This window comes from Drosophila novamexicana, unplaced genomic scaffold (assembly GCF_003285875.2).
Source record: "Drosophila novamexicana strain 15010-1031.04,08,12 unplaced genomic scaffold, DnovRS2.1 tig00000877-arrow-arrow-pilon, whole genome shotgun sequence".
Lineage (NCBI taxonomy): Eukaryota > Metazoa > Arthropoda > Insecta > Diptera > Drosophilidae > Drosophila > Drosophila novamexicana.
The window spans coordinates 1,277,140-1,299,231 of NW_020824831.1; the positions used below are offsets into that span (position 1 = coordinate 1,277,140).

General features: G+C 44.6%; 1 protein-coding gene across 6 annotated transcripts; it reads left to right on the forward strand.

Annotated features, from left to right (window-relative positions):
- Window positions 1–124: 124 nt before the first annotated feature.
- Window positions 125–21,897, forward strand: LOC115765000 (ankyrin repeat and KH domain-containing protein mask). Of its 6 annotated transcripts, XM_030708342.1 has the most exons (18): window positions 125–141; window positions 1,192–2,616; window positions 5,569–5,607; window positions 6,168–6,306; window positions 6,379–6,622; window positions 6,708–6,873; window positions 7,364–7,663; window positions 7,926–9,852; window positions 9,912–9,979; window positions 10,043–10,261; window positions 11,040–12,174; window positions 12,232–12,344; window positions 12,430–12,720; window positions 12,785–13,546; window positions 13,613–13,916; window positions 13,985–19,167; window positions 19,228–19,422; window positions 19,491–21,897. In XM_030708342.1, exons 2-18 carry the CDS (start codon window positions 1,234–1,236, stop codon window positions 19,527–19,529), a joined length of 12,507 nt encoding a protein of 4,168 aa, XP_030564202.1. In that variant the 5' UTR covers window positions 125–141; window positions 1,192–1,233; the 3' UTR covers window positions 19,530–21,897. The 6 variants fall into 6 exon arrangements, with proteins under 6 accessions (XP_030564202.1, XP_030564204.1, XP_030564203.1 ...); XM_030708344.1 differs by lacking the exon at window positions 125–141 and having other exon boundaries at window positions 1,114–2,616; window positions 19,494–21,897; XM_030708343.1 differs by lacking the exon at window positions 125–141 and having other exon boundaries at window positions 1,114–2,616; window positions 6,711–6,873.
- The last annotated feature ends 195 nt before the right edge of the window (window positions 21,898–22,092 follow it).

Here is a 22,092-nt window from a genome sequence, read left to right on the forward strand (position 1 = left end):
GAACCGACTGGTTCATCTATTCCGTTGCGTTCTAGTTCAATTCAATATCCGGGAATAATATGGCGATCCGAAACTCTGAATGACAGACAGTGAATTTTAAAGCTGCTGAAAAATTTATTTATTTGCCAAAAATTTGCAACGGTAATACGCGAAACTATTGTAAAAGTATTGCATAACATGTGCCCCATACGCTGTGCATGTTTTCAAACCTTAACGCAGCGTTAAATTGGTGAAAAATTGCATCGGAATAGAAGCGAAGAAAAATTTTCCCTTAGTTGCTTAATTTGCCTTCGTCGTCGTCCGCCTGCTATTCGACTTTGGCGTGCGTGTGATTGTGGTTTCGCTCGACTTAGTAGCGTCCTCTCGCTTGTGCATACACTATGTTGTGCCACTGACAAGCTGGTTGGCAATTGTTATCTCGCTTTGACGCGACGTTCGCTCGGTTTCGTTCGCTGTAAAATGTGTAAAGTGATTTTTTGCCTGCGCTCGTTTGGGGCGAAGTCGAAAATGCTCGAAAAAGTTTTATAAATAAAGTACTGCAATTAAATATATATATAAATTATAAATCGTCTAAAATGCAGAAAGAATCTAACGTTTATTTTGTGTACTTGACGAGATTATATAAAGCGTAAAAGCACGCTGTGCCAGCTTCAAAATTACCAATTGCGCATCGATTAGCCAGGCGAAAGGACTAAAGTTAAATTATTTATTTATTAAATACATGTTTAGCCTTGTTTTTCTGTGTTTTTTCCCCCTTTTTTTTTAACAAGTTACTACGAAAACGTGAACTAGGCAAACGGAAAATTAAAACGAGTGTATATATGTATGCATGTACATACATATGTACAACGGCGAACGAATGAGTGTGCAATGCTGAAGAAGTGAAAGAATGCGCAGCGTTGCCATACGGTCGCGATCTGCCTGTGCATGTGCATGTGTGTTTTTGTGTGTGCGTGTATCTTTATATATGCACATATATAATCTAGCTCAATTCCTTAACAAAATCGATAAAAACGCAGCACGCTTTGTATAAGAAAACGAAAAAATACACGAAATTGTGTTTGGCGTTTTTGTCAATGGCAAAAAACAAAAAAAAAAAAAAAAAATAAAAAAAAACCCAAAATGTCAAATTCTTTGAAGTAATTTATTATTTAATATTTTGTTAAAAAATTCGTATTTGTACACGGCAAGCACGCGTGAATTGATTTTAAAGGAAGCCCAATCGAGACTAAAATGAATAATGATGCGAAAAATCATGATTGCGATGACTTGAACTTGAATTTAAATAACGTGCGCTCTGCGTATTTAAACAAAAACAAAACAAAGACAACAACAGCTGCAAAACCAACAACAACAACAGCAGCAGCAGCATCAGCAGCAACAACAACTATAACAACACAAATTAAAGCTAACAGCGCATCTGCACAAAGAATTGCAGCATCAAAGAACAACAACGTCAGACAGGTGAATTACACCGGTCCGCGGATTGCAGCCGCCCGACACTCGATAGCGGCTGCGCTCATTGCGAACAACATCAAGAACAGCAATAACAACAGCACTAAGAAGCAGGCTGTCAAGCATGAGCCGACTGTTGTTGCCAAGGATCTGACAACCAATACAGCAGCAACTGCAGTTGAGCTGAGTCAATTGAAGCAGAAAAGCACCAGCAGCAACAGCAGCAGCCACAACACAAGTGTCAGTTTAAAAGTTAACAGCAACAGCAGCAACAACAACAACAACAACAACAGCGCGTTAGCCACTGCCAATACTAACAGTACTACCAGTTACAATAACAACACCAACACCAACAACAACAACAACAACAAAATGTCTAAAACTGCTGCCAGCAAAACAAACGCGCAATGCGATGCGGCTGCGGCCGCATTCGTTACAGCTGGCACCACAACCACGCCCACAGCCACGCCCATGCCCGCCACAACAACAGCAACAGCAACCACAACAATAAGTGAATCGGCAACCATGAACGCACCCATTGCGGCCGCTGCAGCCGCCAAATTTCGAGCGGCTATTGCCTCTGCGCCTGCGCCCGCGCCCGCACCCGCACCCACGCCAACCAGCTCGAAAAAAACGCGAGCTGCTTACGCAGCCCTCAAGCGGCAGGTAGCCATGCAACAGCAGCAGCAACAAAATGCCACGCCTTCTACTGGAGCAACAGGATCAGGTGGATCTGGTGCCGCCCCCGCTAGCAGCACAGACTCTGCGCATTTGAAATTCGCAGCAACAACTCTGCTAATGGGCGCCGCTGCCGCTGCTGCCGATAGCAACGCTGGCGCTGCTGTTGGCCTCGGTCTGCCGCCGCAAACGAGCAGCTCGGCGGCAACAGCTGTCGCTGTGCTCAAGCAAAAGCTGAAGGATGTGGGCGCCATTTCAAATGCCGCTGCTGCCGCTGCAGCAGCCGCTGCGAATCGTTCAGCCGCCGCCTCATCATCCACATCCTCCAACTCCTCGCCACTGTCATCGTCGGTGGGCATTGTGAATGCCATTTCATCGGCATTGCAGAACATCATAACAACGGATACAGATACGGATACTGAGTTCTATCCGCAGCCCGTCACCACAGATCTTTCTGAATCTGAGGAGGAGTCTGTCTCCGAGGTGAGTCAAATATTTCAAACATATTAAATTGTCTACGACTTTTTTTTTTCCGTATTTGAGCTGGACTCTCTAGAACCTATAATTAAAACCTTTGTGCGTATGTGTGTTGTAGCGAGCGCGGTCTGTGCAAATTACAGACTCTCTCTCTCTCTCTCTCTCTCTCTCTCTCTTTGAGTATTTAGGAGCGTTTTACATATAACACGTAGCTATTTCTCATACTGTGAACCAAATTTGAGGGACGTAACAGGTGGTTTTTCCTAGACCCTGAACCTTACAATTTGTCGCTCTTCAATGGTTTTTGCCATATGTCATATATAGTTTGCAAATTGGTAAAATCTTCAAAAGTTCTTCCCGATCCCCTAATTACATTATAAAAACAATCTGATTTCGAATTTCCTTAAGCACACGTCAGAGTTATACCGCTTTAACGATTCAACTTGTGATAAGAGTTTCAAATTGCTTAACGTTTTCTTATACTCTCGTTGGCACAAAACCTCAATTAATTTATACTTTGCCAATTTATTTTACATATTTGATGTATTTTATTGAAAATGGGAATTGGCAATCTTTTATATTTTGGTTCAGTTTTGTCCTTTTGTCATTTATTTGTCGGATTTACCTTTCGTTATTTAATAATTTCGTTATTTTAATAATACGTAGTAAGTTAATTTAAAATAATTTGATGTCAGTAGCGTTTATCTCCATGCTCTACTGTAATTTATTTTCCTGCTCTTCTCCAAACGCTGCTCGATACTGTTATCAGGTAACAGCTGTCTGAACAGTCGCGGCTTGACAGATTTTGTATATTTATAGAATGCAAAAATTTCGTTAGAATTAATAAACTCAAGTTTCCTTATACTGTATCAATCCATTCGATATATACAAGTTGTTCTGAAGTTTTCGTCTGAAATCAATAAATCGACCTGTCTCTCTCCCTCTTTCTCTCTCTCTCTCTCTCATTTGAGCATGCTGAAAAACCCGTTTCAAGTAACATTTCGGTATGACTCGATGTTTGGTTTTTTTTTTCTCTCTGTGGTGCATTGTGAATTACACTCGTTCGCGTAAAATATTCATGCATACGAAAATCAGCTGTGCAGCTGCTGCTGTTTGTTAGTATTTATATATGTATATATATATATACAATTCTTTGTCTGGCCTTTTGTGAATATAGCACATCAACATACATATATATATTGTCTACTTAGTCGGAAAGGTCATTAGCAAATTCTTTCGATTCATTTTGGATGCTTAAGACAATTTTTAACTTCGGACATCCATTCAATTAACAATATTACTGACCCCTCCGCCGAGTGCATATTATCTGTCTCACTTTCTCACGGTTCATTAATGAGTTACGTATTCATGCTCAACGTTGTTGGATTAGTGGCATTTTGAATATTGCGTTGTTTGCAGGTTAAATTTACACTGGCGGTTTGGTAGTCTGGCAACGCCAAGCTCCTTTACTGTTCCCGTTGTTGTTTTTGTCGAATGGAATCGTGTGCGAAGAGCAATTGTGCAAAACTACAAAGCAAAATAAGAGATACAAAAAATAATAATACAAAAACAAAGTAGAAAATGTACGTAGAGTGTAATGACCGATTAATATTATATACTTGATAACATTTTCTTAAAAAGGTTAATTTGAAAATTTTGAGTGTAATGTGCAAAATATATATATATTTTTTCAATAAAAATAAGACAAAATGCACACAGTATACATAAACATGTACATGCTCATGTACATTTACATACTCACAAACACACTTACGCACTTCAACGCCCGAAATGAGAGAAAAAGCAGAGACAAACGCACGAGCAACCGAAAACGCATGTCGTGGCGGCGACGGCGATTGAACTCGTTTGAGTTTTGTTCTTAACATTTTCTACTTTAAATACTTATATACATACATACATTTGTATGTAAACATGCGTATGTCTCGTTCCTTCATTCACTAAAGGTTACGGGCAATTATATGTGCATGCATATATGTGTACGAATATGTATGATTGTGTTCGATGCTAATTAAATCATAATTTCCCTCAATATTTTGGCGTGGGCGCGCTACACATATACATACATGTATATTCAATCTTGTGCAAGTATATGATTTTACATATAAAAATCAATGAACATTGCATACGTATGACTACGTACATATTTCTACACCGCTATCACAGTGCAACTGAATGGAATGACTCATGCTATTCTTAAAATTCCAAAGAAACCGTTTTTCCCTTCTCCCCTTTGACTTGCAAATTTGTAATAAAAAACCAGCAAGCACCGCACGCACGAACCAATATAGGTGCAAAGTATTGCATGTGTATTTGCGCCGAAACGGAATAAAATGGAAATGGTAATGAATGAAAGCAAAAAGCACACGGGCAACAATAATTTGATGGTCTTGCTGTTGTTTCTTCTTTTTTTTTTGTGCTACCAGCTTTGTCGTGATCTGGCAACGCTGTATGCTAAAAGATTTACCGCATATTTAGAGAATTATCTGTGTAAAATATTTGCTAACTGTACTAAACACAACTCAGGCACTTGCGTGTGTGTTACAGTAAATTGAAATGTAAACTAATAGTACGCCGTGTAAATGTAATCATATTTCATGATCTTTGACAATTAAAATAACTCAAAAAATTCTTGTTCTAATTGCATTTGATATCTGACAACTACTCATACCACCCAAGAATGGTTCAATCGTCACTTTTTGATAGTATAATGCGTGCTTCAGTTAAAGATTTGGTACGGCGTGCGTTATCCACCATGGACTTTGTGTTGCAGTCCTTTGTTCAAGTAATATCAACATGTGTTTCCTTGATTTTCAAGCCAAGCAAAGATCGAACCGCGTCAATATCGTATTGAACTGGTTTTAGTTAACATACATGCATATTTCGCTTTAGTTATTTTTATTATTTATGTATGTTTCTTACGTTTCTCTTTATTTGTAGATCCTATTGGCATTCTTGTGTTTAAGGCCAGATCTCCTGGTAAGTTTCGCGTTATAAGTGCCTCTAAAAAACTATAATCGAAAGAGTTTACCTAGTTATCAATTTATTTTGACCGATTGTCTAAATTTTCAATTAGCTCTACTTAACCCAAACTAAACCAACAACAAATCTTAACCAAGTGCTTCATAGGTTAAACGAAAATTGTTTGGAAGTTTGGTCAAAACGATTTACATGTTTTTGTTGTACGCACTTTGATTAAGGCTACCTACAAAACTACTAAACCCAATAGCAAAATGGGTTACTGTTTGCAATAATAAAAACAATAATAATAACTATAAAAAAAAATACTACCACTACTACCACTTGGATTCTGTAACAACACACAAAGCATCATATTGCTGGCCTTAGACAACAAGAATGTGCTCTTTATGTGCTCCACTGATTAGTTCATGCTTTAATACTACAATTTCCAGCAGCCTTCTTCAGCCATCTTTTAACTCGAGCGCAAAATTACATATGTTTAACACAATTCGAACAACCTCCAAGACATATTGCGCGATTCATACAGCTAATACGAATGATATTTTGTATGCTTTCAGGATGATATACCCGAGTCTGATCGCGATAGCTGTCCGCATGAGGAAGGCGAAGTGCGCGAAGATGATGACGAGACGGAAGAGGAATCCGAAGATTCAGATGAATCTGAGGGTGATGACGAGGAAGAAGATGAAGAGATTGGTAAGCTTATGCAAATTCTCACCTCTTACATAACAAATTAAATAACACTGTTCAAAACACCGTCATCGACAGACGTACTGCAAGATAACGATGCTGATGATGAGGACATCGACGATGAGGATGATGACGAAGATGCGCCAGAGGTTAAGAACTTTATGCTTGAGCCCAACAACAAGCGTTCAAGTAATCTCACGGCCCTACTGGAGGCAGCCGCAAACGAGAAGGCACCCGTACTTCGACACGCCACCCACGCGATCGATGAGACGAAGCAGGCGCTAACCAAAATGCGTTGTGCGAACAGTCCGCGCGACAAAAAGTAAGTGGACCGTAGATGATTAGCCATCCGATATGGATGTACGTCTGCATTTTTCATATTTATAACATTAAACTGCAATTTACAGTAGTGGTTTCTCGCGCAGCCTTGCCAACGCCTGCGCGGACAATGATGTCAACACGGTGAAGCGTTTACTTTGCAAAGGCAACTTAAATGAAGCAGCAGCCTCCACGGACGAGGGCGAGTCGTTATTGTCGATGGCTTGTTCCGCGGGCTACTATGAGCTGGCACAGGTATGTATTAGCCAAATGGTGTTTACATATAAAACAATGGGGGAGTGCATGCAAGACAAGAGATTGATTATAAAAGACCTTAGACCTTAGTTGATAACATAAAAATAGCTATAACGTAAAAATAACAGGATTGTATGCTTTTCAGAAAACTGTTTAAACATTTAAAATGTTAAAAGAATTTTGCTATCGATTATTAACCATTTCAATTGATTGGCATATTGATTCGGCTCTACATAGTTCTGTGTGGCAATATCAATTCTATTGTGTGAGTGGCAACTTCATGTTGCACAGATTTGCCATTCTAAATTATCAATATATCGATATTTCGATAAATTGCTAGAAGTAGCAGGAGCAAAGTTGCATGAGTTTTAACAGATTCACTCTGATAAATTAGCAGAAAAGTAGCGAAGTCAGTTAGCAGTTGCCGAATTGTTCCATTACTAAGTATTGTTAATTGATCGAAACAATTGATAATTGTTCTTTGAAATAGGTTTTGCTGGCTATGTCAGCAGCTCAAGTCGAGGACAAAGGCCAAAAAGACTCGACACCACTAATGGAAGCTGCCTCAGCGGGACACTTGGACATTGTTAAACTGCTGCTTAGCCACAACGCCGATGTAAATGCGCATTGTACAACTGGAAACACACCTCTAATGTTTGCCTGCGCTGGGGGTCAGGTGGACGTTGTGAAAGTGCTGCTAAAGCATGGCGCTAACGTTGAGGAGCAGAACGAGAACGGACATACACCGCTAATGGAGGCTGCCTCTGCTGGCCACGTGGAAGTAGCCAAGGTAAATATTTTTGTAAAATGTGTTTTTTATTTTTTGCATCCGTATAATAAATGTTTGAAGCTAGCAACTGATTAGAATCCGAGATTTGATTAATTTGCGGCCAATTTCGATAATCGAGTTACTGATTTCGAAACTTGGAAACGTATATTCCATGATTAAGTTTGATCTTATCTGATGCATACGAGATGTTTTCTTCTATTGTTTTTATAAATATTGAGCTTCGTTTTGAAACGTCAAATTAATGCTGAATGAACCATTGCAGGTGCTGCTCGAACATGGCGCCGGTATCAACACCCACTCGAATGAGTTTAAGGAGAGCGCACTTACATTAGCCTGCTATAAGGGTCATTTGGATATGGTGCGTTTTCTTCTACAAGCGGGCGCTGATCAGGAGCATAAAACTGATGAAATGCACACGGCACTAATGGAGGCTTCAATGGACGGACACGTGGAGGTGGCGCGCTTATTATTGGACTCTGGAGCGCAGGTTAATATGCCAACTGATTCATTTGAGTCACCGCTCACACTTGCTGCCTGTGGTGGTCACGTGGAGCTCGCAACGCTGTTAATCGAGCGCGGCGCCAACATTGAGGAGGTCAACGATGAAGGGTACACGCCCCTCATGGAAGCAGCGCGTGAAGGGCACGAGGAAATGGTGGCACTGCTGCTCAGCAAGGGAGCTAACATAAATGCCACCACTGAGGAAACCCAGGAAACTGCCCTCACACTTGCCTGTTGTGGTGGCTTTAGCGAAGTGGCCGCTTTTCTCATTAACGGAGGTGCCAATTTAGAGCTAGGCGCTTCTACGCCACTCATGGAAGCTTCACAGGAAGGTCACACCGATCTGGTGCGCTTCCTGTTGCAGAACAAGGCTAATGTGCACGCCGAGACGCAAACTGGAGACACAGCACTAACGCATGCCTGCGAGAATGGGCATACAGATGCTGCCGGTGTGCTTCTGTCGTATGGCGCCGAACTGGAGCACGAGTCCGAAGGTGGGCGTACACCACTGATGAAAGCCTGTCGCGCCGGTCACCTGTGCACTGTCAAGTTCCTCATACAAAAGGGCGCCAATGTGAATAAGCAGACAACCAGCAATGATCACACTCCTCTCTCACTGGCTTGCGCCGGTGGACATCAGTCTGTGGTTGAGCTGTTGCTCAAGAACAATGCCGATCCCTTTCATAAGCTCAAGGACAACAGCACAATGCTGATCGAGGCCTCCAAGGGTGGCCACACACGTGTTGTGGAGCTGCTCTTTCGCTATCCGCACATCTCACCTACAGATCTAGCTCCGGGCACAAGTTCCCAGACAGTTAATCAAATACGTCAGCAAAAGATATTGCAACAGCAGATACAACATCAGCTGCAGATGCAACAGTTGACTGCCCCTCCCGGCCTGCACGAGGTGTCTGAGGCAGCACGCGCCAACAATCAGCAACTGTTATATCAGCAGCAATTCAGCGGCAATTCCCCCAACAACATTGTGGCCCTAGGCACTGGTGATTTTCTAGATGCTGGTGAGCTTCAGCTAACGGCGGCTACTGCTTCTAGCGTCACGGATGCGGCAGCCACAGAGGAGTATGTCTCTGCTGTGGGTGGTGCCGGTGGCGGTGGTATTGACCTGACCACGCTGAGCGCACAACAGCAAGAGGGCCTTATTGCCAAATCGCGGCTATTTCATCTGCAGCCCGGATTTGAGCAACAGCAACAAACGACACTGCCACCAACTGGTGCTCAGCTGGTACCCTGCAAGCATTTTGATCTGGACATGGAGCACATTAACTCGCTTACGCCTCCACAAAAGGCACCGCCAGCGCCACCTGTTCTCTTGCACACTGTTTGCCAGCAACCTGTTCTACAGCAACAACAACAGCATCAGCTGCAGCAACAGCAGCCAAAGCTCAAGGGTGTTGGTTCTCGCAAGAATCGCCAGCTTTTAAACGAGCTGAAGACTATTGGCTTACCGCTGGAGGCAATTGATTTGCCGCTGGAACAGCATTCTGATCAAGTGCGCTCACAGCCCCTAGGCGAGGATGACAAACAGCAGCAACTACAGCAGCAGCAGCAGCAGCATCAACAGTTTGCCTGTGCTGGAGACGAATCGCGTTTGCAGAGGCGTCGCGGCTTTGATGCACCCTGCGAGGCTACCGATGGCAGCGACGCAATTTCGGAAACCAATCCAAAAGGTATTTTGAAGATGAAAGACCTTGTAAACACTATCCTCAACGTAATCTTTTGCTTTCAGTTGCCGCTGCCAATGATAGCAATCAAAGTACATACACTGCTAACGAGAACAGTTCACAAACTCCGGCGGTAATTGCCAAATATATTCATAGTTTTCCATGATTGATTAAATTATGCGTGGTTTGCTTGCAGCTCAATACTAGTGGCTCTGGCGCAATAACCCACTCATCGGAAGTGCTGCAGAGCACTGCAATTTGCGATCGGCCCAAGGTGAAGGCCAGTAACAAGAATAATCGTAAACAGGCGGCTGCATTAGCAGCCCAGACATCGGCTGCCTCAACACCAGGGGGACAGCAGGGCCAGGTGTTGCCTCTGCAGCAGAATCAAATGGTCTCCATTTACAACAACTTGGTAAGCATTACCTTATATAATTTTAAACTAAATCTGTTCAGAAATAATTACTTTCTGTAACTAGAATCGTCTATAAATTAGAATCGTTTTAATTTGCGAGAGAACACTGCATGATAGATATGACTGTTTCGAGGTAGAGGCTTACAATGCTTTAAAATTATCGAAAATAAAGGGACATAATTAATTTGTTAATAAACGAAAAGACTTGCTGCAAAATGGATTTTAATTGCTTCTATTCTTTCATTAACATTTTCTCATCAAAAAGTACATCAGAGTTTTTAAAGAAAAAATGAAACATTAAAAAATTAAAGCAATGGAATTCAATCAATCGGAAAACGGACATTTTATTACTTCATATTTGCCATATGTTTATCAAACATTATTTGGAAGAGATCTTAAGTAAAATCATGTCCCATGTCCTGTGACACGTAAATAACCCTTTGCCTATATGAATATATTATAATTTAAAGTAGCATTTATCAAAGCTATACAAATATTATGTCAGGGAATCCATCGGTTTTAAAGATGCCGTACAAACTAGCTTTTTGTTTGCTAAAATACTTTAGCCACTCCCTTGATAGAAGCTAAACTTAAAATAAAATTACTTAAGTTATATCAAGAAATCAAATCAAAAGCAAAACAATATTTATATGTTTTCTTTCATCACTTTAAAGACGTATGACTATCATGTGATTTAGTTTATTTTTCGCTTTCAAACAAATTACATGTTGCTCAGGAACTAATAACATAACTAATGAACAATTAATACGATTAAAAGCAATTGCAGCAGCAACAGGAGCTTCAGTTACAGCAGCAAATGCAGCAAACGCAGCTACAATTGCAGCAGCATCTGCAATTGCATCATCAGCAGTGCGCCGCCTCTGTTGTGGATTACTCCAATTCGCCGGCCTCGCCAATGGCTTCCCCAACAGGCTGCACTGGTAACAGCTTTGGTGATCAGCAGCAACAGAAACAGCCGCCATTGGAAGGAACTGGCAGTGAAGTGCTGCAGCACAAGGCTGCCATGGAGGAGTTTCGTGGCCTGCTCGAGACAGCGGTCGTCTATGAGTCAAGGCGTGGCAATTCGCTGGCTCGATTCAATGATAAGCTGGCCAATGCTCCGCAATTGAAGTTCTTTAAGGATGGTTGGCAGATGCACAATTTTTTTGGAGAGCAACCCAAATCCCCAACTGAGACGCCGCCTGAAATGGAAGAGACGATCATGTCGCCAAGTATGGAACGTGTCGAAACCCGGGCCGAAATGAAGAATCTGGCCACGCTCTGCTCTGCAGCCGCCATGGCGGCTCAGGTGACAGCGGCAAATAAGGAAATCGACGAAATTGCTACCGATATCGAGAGTGATGAGGGTGAGGCCGATGGTGAAGAAAATACGCTGCCACCGGAACCTATTGAGCTGACTGATACTATCATAGAGGAGGAGGTAGTGGACGATGACGACGATGAAGATGATCCGGATACCCAAAGCGGTGAAATTGATAAACTCACCTATGATGACGATGATGCGGATGGGGATGTTGACTACATTGACGAAGACGATGGCGGTGAGGACGACGATGAGGACGACGAGTTCTTCCTGGACGTCGATGTGGCCGTTGGCGATCAGAGCGACGCCAACTCAAAAAGTGGTGCCGCTCTGCCTCCAAAGCAACGCAAAATATCAACAAGACTGGAGAATCTAATACTAACCAAACCCGATGTGTTGTCTCAATCAATATGCGATTTCCGTCAGGATATGCCCAATTCTGAACTGATGCATATGCTGCCCATTAAGGCGGCGGCCGCCAATAATGCAGCTTTGAATAGTCTACTTCAACAGCAACTGGCAGCGGCCACTGCAGCAGCTGTGCACGCCAAGGCTCACAGCCAGCAGCACCAGGATTCAGAGCAGTGTGGTAAGTTACCGCATACAATCACAGATTTGTTTTGATTCATAGTATATTTGCTTACAGATGATGCAGCAGCTGCAGCTGGGGAGCTGTATGCCGGCCTAGAACACTTTGCAAGTGATGGGGCCGATGGAGGACAGTATGACATAACTGGTGAAATGGAGGACATATTCCAGGTACTTGCACAAACCATGAAAGTTTGGTCACATGGCTGGTTATGGAAAGTGTGGAAACTACATTTTACTTTTTCCATCCACATAGGAGCTGGCCAGCAATCTGCACTATCCAGAACTCGCCGAGTTCAGCCTTAATCAGATGTGCAAGGGAAGATTCACTGGTCATTGGTCACAATCGTCCGGCAAATGGAGCGGTCAGGAGCAGCTATTGGCAGCAGCAGCTGCACAGCACTCGCAGGCGTTATTGAGTGCCGGTGATGCTTCAACGGACGCACAGCAGCGTCAAGCGAATCTCGTGCTTCTGGATTATCCCATGCAGTCGCAACAGTCGCTGCAGCAACGCTTGCTTGATCCCGAGGAGCTGCAGAACATGCAGGTATGGGTGCATCTTTAATAGTTGTATGATCGAGTTAATATTTTGTATCTGTCACTCTGTGTAGCACCAGCAGACGCCTGTTGCATTATTGCCGTTCTCTGCGGACAATGCCGCCGCTGGTGTTGCCACACAGCAACAACAGCAGCAGCAAATTCATTCAGCACTGCCCAACACCGCCGAGTTCCAGTTGCAGCATCAGCAGCAGCAAATGACGTTGGAAGGTGATTCCGAGTTGAAGCAACAGTTGCAACAACTGCATCATTTGCAGCAGCAACAACACTCGAATGCGCGCATCATTAAAGCCGTCGCAGCGGCAACCGGCCAACAACAACAACAACAGCAGCAGCAGCAGCAGCAACAACAGCAGCCGGCTGCCAATTTTGTATACAACGTGGAGAGCGGCGACAAGAATGCGCCGCCAGTGCAGTTCTTGTTCCAGCTGCCACCGACCATGGCGCAACAACCGCAGCAGCAACAGCAACAGCAACAACAACAGCAGCAGCAGGCTTTGGGCGATCAGACATCAGATCAACAGAGCCATCAACAACAATTACTGCACTGTGAACAACAGCAGCAGCATATGTTTCAGCAACGCGCTGAGCGACTGCTTCAGCAGCAACAGCAGCGACCATCCACACAAAGCGAATTGGAGCAGGTGGCGCAAGAGTTGCTGCTGCAGCAGCGGCAATCACCCGCCGTCGGTCCTGTTGGTGTTCAGGCGATGCCCATTCCCCAAAGTCTAAAGCAGAAGCACTTTAATTTGCAGGAGCAGCTTTTGCTGCACCCCCCGCCACATATGCAGGCGCCTACATGCGTACAGCACCAGGTGAGTGCCGTCGACTAGAGCAAGCCCACTCAGTTTGATGTTATATATATATATATATATTTCCAGGTGTCCACACAGACGCATACTGGCTCCGTTGTAGTGCCTCAGCAGTTTACACAGTTTGCGCTGCAGCAGCAGCAGCAGCAACAACAGCAGCAGCAGCACCAGCAGCAGCAGACAACCCAACAACAACAGCAGCAAAATGAACTATCCATTTGGCCAATGTCCACGCCCAACACAGCAGCAGGGACAGCGGGAACTGGCGCCGCCAAGTCAATGCCAGGCGGCATTGCCAAGAAGGCAATTGACAAGCAATCTCGCAAGGATCGACGCTGTTCCGGTTTCCGCCAAACACCAGCTGGAAGTCAAGGTATATATCGCATATCATTTCCCTAGAAACACAACCTTGTTAATTAAAAATATTATCTTGGCTAACAGTCAATACCAATCAGCATCAGCAGCCGGTGGCAACAGCAACGGCGGTGGCGGCGGCAGCCGCAGCGGCGGCTGCTGCACAACAACAGGCACAATTACAAAATCAGCTGGCGGTTGCAGCCGTGGACAAAACAATAGAGATTGATTCGGAAACAGAGTCAAATCATGATACGGCACTGACGCTCGCCTGCGCTGGTGGCCACGAAGAGCTGGTGGAGCTGCTCATCAGTCGGGGTGCAAATATCGAGCATCGTGACAAAAAGGGATTCACGCCTCTGATACTGGCAGCCACAGCGGGACATGAAAAGGTTGTAGAGATTCTGCTCAAGCATAATGCTGAGCTAGAGGCGCAATCGGAACGCACCAAGGACACTCCATTATCGCTGGCGTGCTCTGGTGGTCGCTATGAAGTGGTCGAGCTTCTGCTCGGTGTCGGTGCCAATAAGGAGCATCGCAATGTGTCCGACTACACACCACTCAGTTTGGCCGCCAGTGGTGGCTATGTGAACATCATCAAACTGCTGCTCAACCATGGCGCGGAGATCAACTCTCGTACTGGCAGCAAACTGGGAATTTCGCCATTAATGTTGGCTGCCATGAATGGACATACGGCTGCGGTTAAACTGCTGCTGGATCAGGGATCTGATATAAACGCACAGATTGAGACAAATCGTAATACGGCACTGACGCTCGCCTGCTTTCAGGGTCGTCATGAGGTAGTAAGTTTACTGCTCGATCGACGGGCCAATGTCGAGCATCGCGCCAAAACCGGCCTGACACCGCTGATGGAGGCCGCATCTGGCGGCTATATTGAAGTGGGTCGTGTACTGCTGGACAAGGGTGCCGATGTAAACGCAGCGCCTGTGCCTACGTCGAGGGATACAGCCCTCACTATTGCCGCCGACAAGGGGCACCAAAAGTTCGTAGAACTGCTTTTGTCGCGCGGCGCAAGCGTTGAGGTGAAGAACAAAAAGGGTAATTCACCTCTTTGGCTGGCTGCACACGGTGGTCATTTGAGCGTCGTGGAACTGCTGTACAATCACAATGCAGACATTGATTCACAGGATAATCGACGCGTCTCCTGCCTGATGGCCGCTTATCGCAAGGGCCACACCAAAATTGTGAAATGGATGGTACAGTATGTGTCCCAGTTTCCCTCGGACCAGGAAATGATTCGGTTCATTGGAACTATTAGCGATAAAGAGCTGACTGACAAGTGCTACGACTGTATGAAAATCTTGCGGTCCGCCAAGGAAGCACAGGCGGTCAAGGCCAACAAGAATGCCTCCATATTGCTAGAAGAGCTCGATTTGGAGCGAACACGCGAGGAAAGTCGCAAAGCGGCCGCAGCTCGTCGTCGCGAGCGCAAAAAGAAGAAAAAAATGGAAAAGAAAGAGGAGAAGCGACGCCAGCAACAGGTTAGCAATGGACCCAACGGCGGCGATGATGACCAGCAAGGCGACGACGACGATGCTAGCGACAATGACAAGGACGATGACACTGACAAGGAGGACGACGATGAGGAAACGCCGCCTGCACGCGAAGAAGGCGATTCGGGCATTGATCAAGGCTCCTGCTCCAGCGGCGATACAAAAGCGACGCGCCTTATTACCAACCCGCCGGACAATGTCAATGCTAATGGCAGCGGCAATCCCTCGGCCAAAAAGACTAAGAAGCAACAACAGTTACAGCAGCAGAAGACTAAAACGCAGCAACAGATTCTACCCGGCAGCGAAGCAGTCTCCACATTACCAGCTGTTGCTCCAGTTGCTCCCACGCCCAATGGAAAGAGTGCCGTTGCGGTTAAAAAACTGCCAGCAACTGAGAGCGTTAAACTGCCGTCCAGCAGCAGTCAACAATCGGTTGGCCAGCAACTGAAGCGTCAGGCTGATGCTAAAAAGGAGGAAACACTAGCGGCAACAACACCTGCAACAACTACACCCACTGCCAACAGCAGCAAGAAAACAGCTAAGGAAACAACCAGCAACAAGCGCGAAAAGGAAAATCTGGCACCCAAGGAGTCCATGCCAGTGCCAAAGCCACAAACTCCTGGTTCGACCAGCAAATTGCAGCCGGTTAGCAACGATTCCGCCAGCAACATTGCATCGCGCAAGGATGTCGTAAAATCGGGCAGCTCAACGGCTGGCACTGCGCAGGCCAAGCGTAGCGAAGTGGACGGCTGGAAGGAAGTGGTGCGCAAGAGTAGCGCCCAGCAGACGACAATTGTAGGCTCGTCGGCTGGTGGCATTCCCTCAATTGGCGCTGGCGGCGCGGGCAGCACAAACGTAACGCCCAACAACTCGACGACCAGTGTGAATAGCGGCGGGGCTGGGCAGCATCATCATTCGGTGAGCAGTTCCAGTTCAAGCTCACTGGCCACCTCCGCACCAGAAATGACATGCAAGAAGGTGCAGGTGCCGGTAAATGCCATATCACGTGTAATCGGACGCGCCGGCAGCAACATCAATGCTATTCGTGCCACCACTGGCGCCCACATTGAGGTAGAAAAACAGGGCAAGAATCAATCGGAGCGCAGCATTACCATTAAGGGTCTAACCGATGCCACAAAGCAGGCTCACATGCTCATTCTTTCGCTTATCAAAGATCCCGATGTGGACATATTGCAAATGTTGCCACGCATCAACAGTAGCATTAAGGCGGGCGCCACAAGTGCAGCCTCCGGTGGAGCCGGTAGCAGCTCTGCGCAAATGACTGTCGGCACCTGGGATAATCGCACGGCTGCTTTGGGTGTATCGGGCACAACGGCTGTGGGTAATTACTCCTCGGCTGCATCTACCACATCCACATCGTCGAGCTCCTCGGCCAGCTCAACGCCGGCTGTGGCATATAGTAACGCGCAAGTCCACAATGCCAAACAACAGGCACCCGCTAGCGGCGCCAAAGCACAAAGCGGACGGGGTGGTGCCTCCAAGTCGAATGCTGCCGGCGGAAAAGCATCAAGTTCGTCGCGTGGTCAGAGCAGTCGAGCATACAGTAGCTCGCAGCAGCAGTCGGCACGTGGCGGCACTTCCTTATCCTCTTCCGCCAACGGTGTGGTCTCCACTCAAGCATCGAAAACTAAACAGGAAAACTCAAGCACGGTCAAGTCGTCAGCCACGTTTACCAATCAAAAGGGCTCTGCAGCAGTACAAGGCAAATCGTCGCAGAGCTTTGGGATGAAGGCAGCGCCAACTGCGACACAATCGCCCAAAAAGCTGGATACCATTGGCGGCGTTAGTGCCATCGGTGGACGGAGCAGCGGCGGTGTAGTTGTTGCGCCCTTTGGGCGTGGCAAGCCTGTGGGTGGCGCAATTGCATCCGTTTCGCAGCTGGGCAACAGTAACAGCAACACATTGGCTGGACCAATTGGCACCTTCAACGTGGCTGATGTAGCCGCAGTGAATGCAGCAGCAGCGGCGGCCGCTGCAGCCAGCGCAAACAACAACAGCAGCAACAACAATAACAATACCAACAGTAACAATAACAGTAACAATATCGGCAACAACAACAACAACAACAACAGTAGTGGTAGCAGCAATAATGCCAAGCCACGCGCAGTTACGCCCATTGCGCCGCCTAGCAAACGCATTACCTCGCCCGTACCACAAACTCAACAGCAGCAGCAGCAGCAGCAGCAACAGCAACAGCAACAACAACAACAACAACAACAACAACAACAACAACAACAACAACAACATCAACAACAACTTCCGCAGCAGCAACAAAAGCCACCACAAATGCAATCCCAAACAAATAACAATCAACCTCAAAATTTGGTTATCAATACAAACATATTGAACGATCTTATGGCGGCTGATAGCTTTAGTGCTCAACTGGCCGCCAAGCTGTCCAGCGCATACTCCCTGTTCAGCGACTATCAACAGTCGCAGTGGGGCAAACTGGCCGTCGATGGGAATGCAGCTGCTGGCAACACAGGCACTGGCAATGCTGGCGGCTGTGGTCTTAATACCATGGTCGGCGATGTGCTGCCACAGGCTGATGCCTCCAAGGCACCGGGTTATAATCGCAACATACTCAGTTCGCCGGTGGGCAGCTCAAAGGCCTCCTCGAATCATTCGACATCGCCGCCAGTGGGCAACGCAGCGATACCCATGCAACAGCAGTCACAACAGCAGCCTCAGAACAGCCAGCAGAGCGTGCAACAAGCACTCAATATAATTACCAGTGGTGCTGGCAGCGCGACAGCTGCAAGATCACCGCTGGTAGGCGAGGCGGGAGCAGGCGGCAATGGTGTCGCAGCATCTGGAGTGGTGTCTGTCAATGGCACGCAGGGTCATGGCGATGGGAACAGTGCGGCATCTGCCCACTCGCCCGGCGTCATTAAGCCGCCGACAGCACCAATACAGAGGCCTACGCTTCCTATGCAAATGACCGCACCGGAGTCGACAACTGGTAGCAATCTTGGATCGGCGGCTGCTGCTGCTGCTGCAGCAGCAGCAATAACGGCCAATACTGCTATGATTGATCGCCAGGTGCAGGATTTGCAGCGTCTGCAGCGTCTTTATGATAAAGTTGGCACTCCCCAGCAGCTGCTTAACTATCCCATGGAGTCCTCGACGCCCTATATGGTAGATGGAATGATGCGAGCGAATCCTCGACCCTCAGTTTTTGCGCTTGGCAACAATAAGGCGCAACAGCAGCCACCAACTGGCAGCAGTCAGACACAGGCCGCACAACAGTCTAATATGTTTGGCAATCAGGGTCGACAAGCGCCTGGTGCACGTCCACAGCCCGTGGGCGGAGCAGCTGCTGTGGCACAGCAGCGCTGGTATGGCGGCGCTTTAGAGTATCCTGCTTATAGCGGACGCGACATGCTACATCTAGAAAATGGCGGTGCCTTGGCGGGATTGAGCTCACCATCTGCCATGTCACCCAATCATGATGACATACGCAAGATGCCGCGGCCCATTGGCACTGAGCGTGCAGCTGCATCATGGAAGTACAACAACTACAATGTGGCCGCAACAACACTCGGCATGGATGATTCGCTTGTAAACGTTCACGTGCCGTGGGCTCATGAGCCCAAGGCGCAGCCTCCAGGCCTACAACAACAACAGCAACAACAGCAGCAGCAACAGCAACAACAGCAGCCACCCAATTGGCTAAAACAGCACTACAGGCCCTACAACAATGGGCCCTATCCGCAACAGCACGAGCCAATGAATGTGAGTTGCTGTATATCTAAATTTCTAATTCACAGTTAAATAATATTTGCATTTATACAGATGCCCATGGATTTTCACAATATGCAGCAGCAGCAGCCGCCCCCGCCACCACCACAGCAGCAGCAGCACCAGCAGCATGTTAATCTGATGCCTCCCTCGTATGGTTTTCAACACTTTGTGGGCGCGCACGGGGCAGCCGATGTGTCGTCGCATTTGCCCGATAAGGTGGAGGTCTGGGAACACCATGACAAGCACGTGAGTGTACAGCATCCAAAAATCGAGTAGAAACATTCACTAATATGCCCCAATTTTTGTACATGTAGCAGCCATGGGCTAATTATACCTCAAACTGGTCAAATTGATGCGCGAGCGAACAGCAAGCTGCAGCTAATGAATGGACATCAGGCTGGCATGCTGCAACAGATTAGATCAGATGATGTTGCATCTGTATCTGATCCAATCTTATCGGATTAGACTACATATAACAAGGACAAGCAAAAGTCGTTGCCAATATAGATGAAAGGAGTGCACAGCAATACAATAACCGGGCAAAGTCGTCATAGAAATGAAATGCCAATTGATTCGATTGTTTTTCAACATTTTCTATGCGGCTGCACGCACACCAAACACAATTTCAGACACAAATACACACCCACACGTACAGTTACACAACAACAAGCACACACACCCTCCCCCACCCACATCACATGCACACAAATCAATCGACCGACTCTCGAATGCAGTGAAACAAAGAACCTTGGCCTTGTTCATTATTAGTTCACAATTTAAGTTTTCTTTACCTTGGGCAACTATTTAAATTCACAGGTAATTTGAAATTTGGCAAAAATCTTCCGATTAGAACATCAACAAGCTCCCCACCCCTCCTTCCCACACACACATACACACACATACACGCACACACACGCACACACACGCACACATACACACACACACACACACACACACACACTGAGAACTGCACAACACACTCGTATACTTGAATAAATACATACACACACACTCGAAGACAGAAATCATGGAAAAATTATATATTATTTATTTTAAATGTAATTTGAATAATTTGATATTCCTTGAAGTAAACAAATGTATAAGCTATTATTTCGTGTGATCAAACGATGAATCGAAAGGAGAGAATCTAATGAAGGAAAAGCACACACACATTTAATTTTAAGCTAGAACTCAGTCCTTTGAATGAAAATTATAAATAATATGAAATTAGCGAAAGCTAAAATCATTACCAAACTTTAAACACAAACATTAAAACAGATAACACACGTATGTATATATATATACATATGTATATATATATATATATATATGTATATGTATATATATATATGCATATTTAAAATTAATTAATAAAAATGCCACAACATGAATATTGAAACTGTAAAACTAGGCGCGCACTTTTTCTTCTCGAAATGTTAAAATGTCGACAGGTGGGCCTTGATTAAATCCTAGCTAGAATAAAAACGGAAGCTGAATAAAAGAAAGGAAATATAGGAAGCAATAATAAATGCTTGCAGCAACAATAACAGCAGTAACAAAAAACGCATGAAATTTACTTAAATATTCTACTAAGCTACAACAAAAGCTTAACATTAAATTCACTAACTGTTAAAACTATGCGAAAATCTACGAAAAGAAAATGAAGCGAATACATAATACATGCGAATACGCACACTCAAATCTAATACATAAAAAAAATTAAATTTTTAGAGACTTGTTTTGTGTTAAATTTGGCGTGGTCATTTTTGACTGTACTTTAGTTCTCCTCAACTTGCACAGGGAACGGATACTAGGAATGTAGCTAGTAGAAATTTGAATTGCTTAAAATTAACTTAAAGTAAAGCGAGCATAAAGGTCGAGTAACAGTTTAATATTCCACTTAAATACAAAAATGCATAAACGAAATAAATGATAAACGGCTTGCCAACTTTTTAATGCTTATCCGACACTACGCGTAGCAGGTCCTAGAGATAGAGCACAACAATAAATAGCATAGAACGTGTTTCCACAAATACAAAACTATACAAAAACAACAACAACAAGAACAACAAGAAAATATGTAAAAACACTCGATAAATAAATCTTGATAATAAACAGCGCGCTAACTGGCCAATCGGTGCCGTGTGGCAGTAATTGCTTTGTAAAATGAAAAGAGTATAACGAAATATACTTATATATATATATATATATATATATATATAAACATATATATTCATAGACAAACGACGTATGCACGCGTATGCGTGTGCACATTTGCGCTAAATGGCCAACACTTGCATAAAGAAAAAATAAAATAAAATATGATATGAGATCAACTTTAACAGCGTTAAAACAACTAATTTAAGAGAATAAAAACGAGAATAAACAATATAATTTTTTTTGCCTGTTTGGTTTGTTTGTTTCAAACATTGTTTTAGCTGCAAGCAAATTATGTAATGAGAGCAAAATGCAAAGATTCGTTGAGATAATTAAAAAAAAAACTTGTCACATAAATACATGCAAACACACACACATACATACACACACCAGACGGATCATAAAAAAAATCAGAAAGTAACAAGTAAATAGCTGCTTGTGCAGAAACAGCCGTTATTTAGATTCTTTATCTAAACAAAGCATAATAATATAGAATTTTTTTCATGCGAAAAAAATGAAATTCATAGATTTATTAATTTAAAAATTATACAAAAAGTACTTCAAATATGAATTATGAAGTATATATGCAGAAAACAAAAATAAACTAAAAATAAAATAAAAAAAAAACTACATACATATATGATATACATACATACTATACGGATTATTATTACTCTTATAATTATTATTGTATTGAAGGAAAAATATAAGAACATTAAACAGCATAAATAAAAAGAAATAAAAAAAAAACGTTTAAGG

Coding starts and splice junctions, on each gene's coding strand:
- LOC115765000 (XM_030708342.1), top strand. CDS start 1,234: ATGAATAATGATGCGAAAAATCATGATTGCGATGACTTGAACTTGAAT. Junction 9,853..9,911: donor TTCGGAAACCAATCCAAAAG/GTATTTTGAAGA, acceptor TTTTGCTTTCAG/TTGCCGCTGCCAATGATAGC. Junction 19,423..19,490: donor GGGAACACCATGACAAGCAC/GTGAGTGTACAG, acceptor TTGTACATGTAG/CAGCCATGGGCTAATTATAC.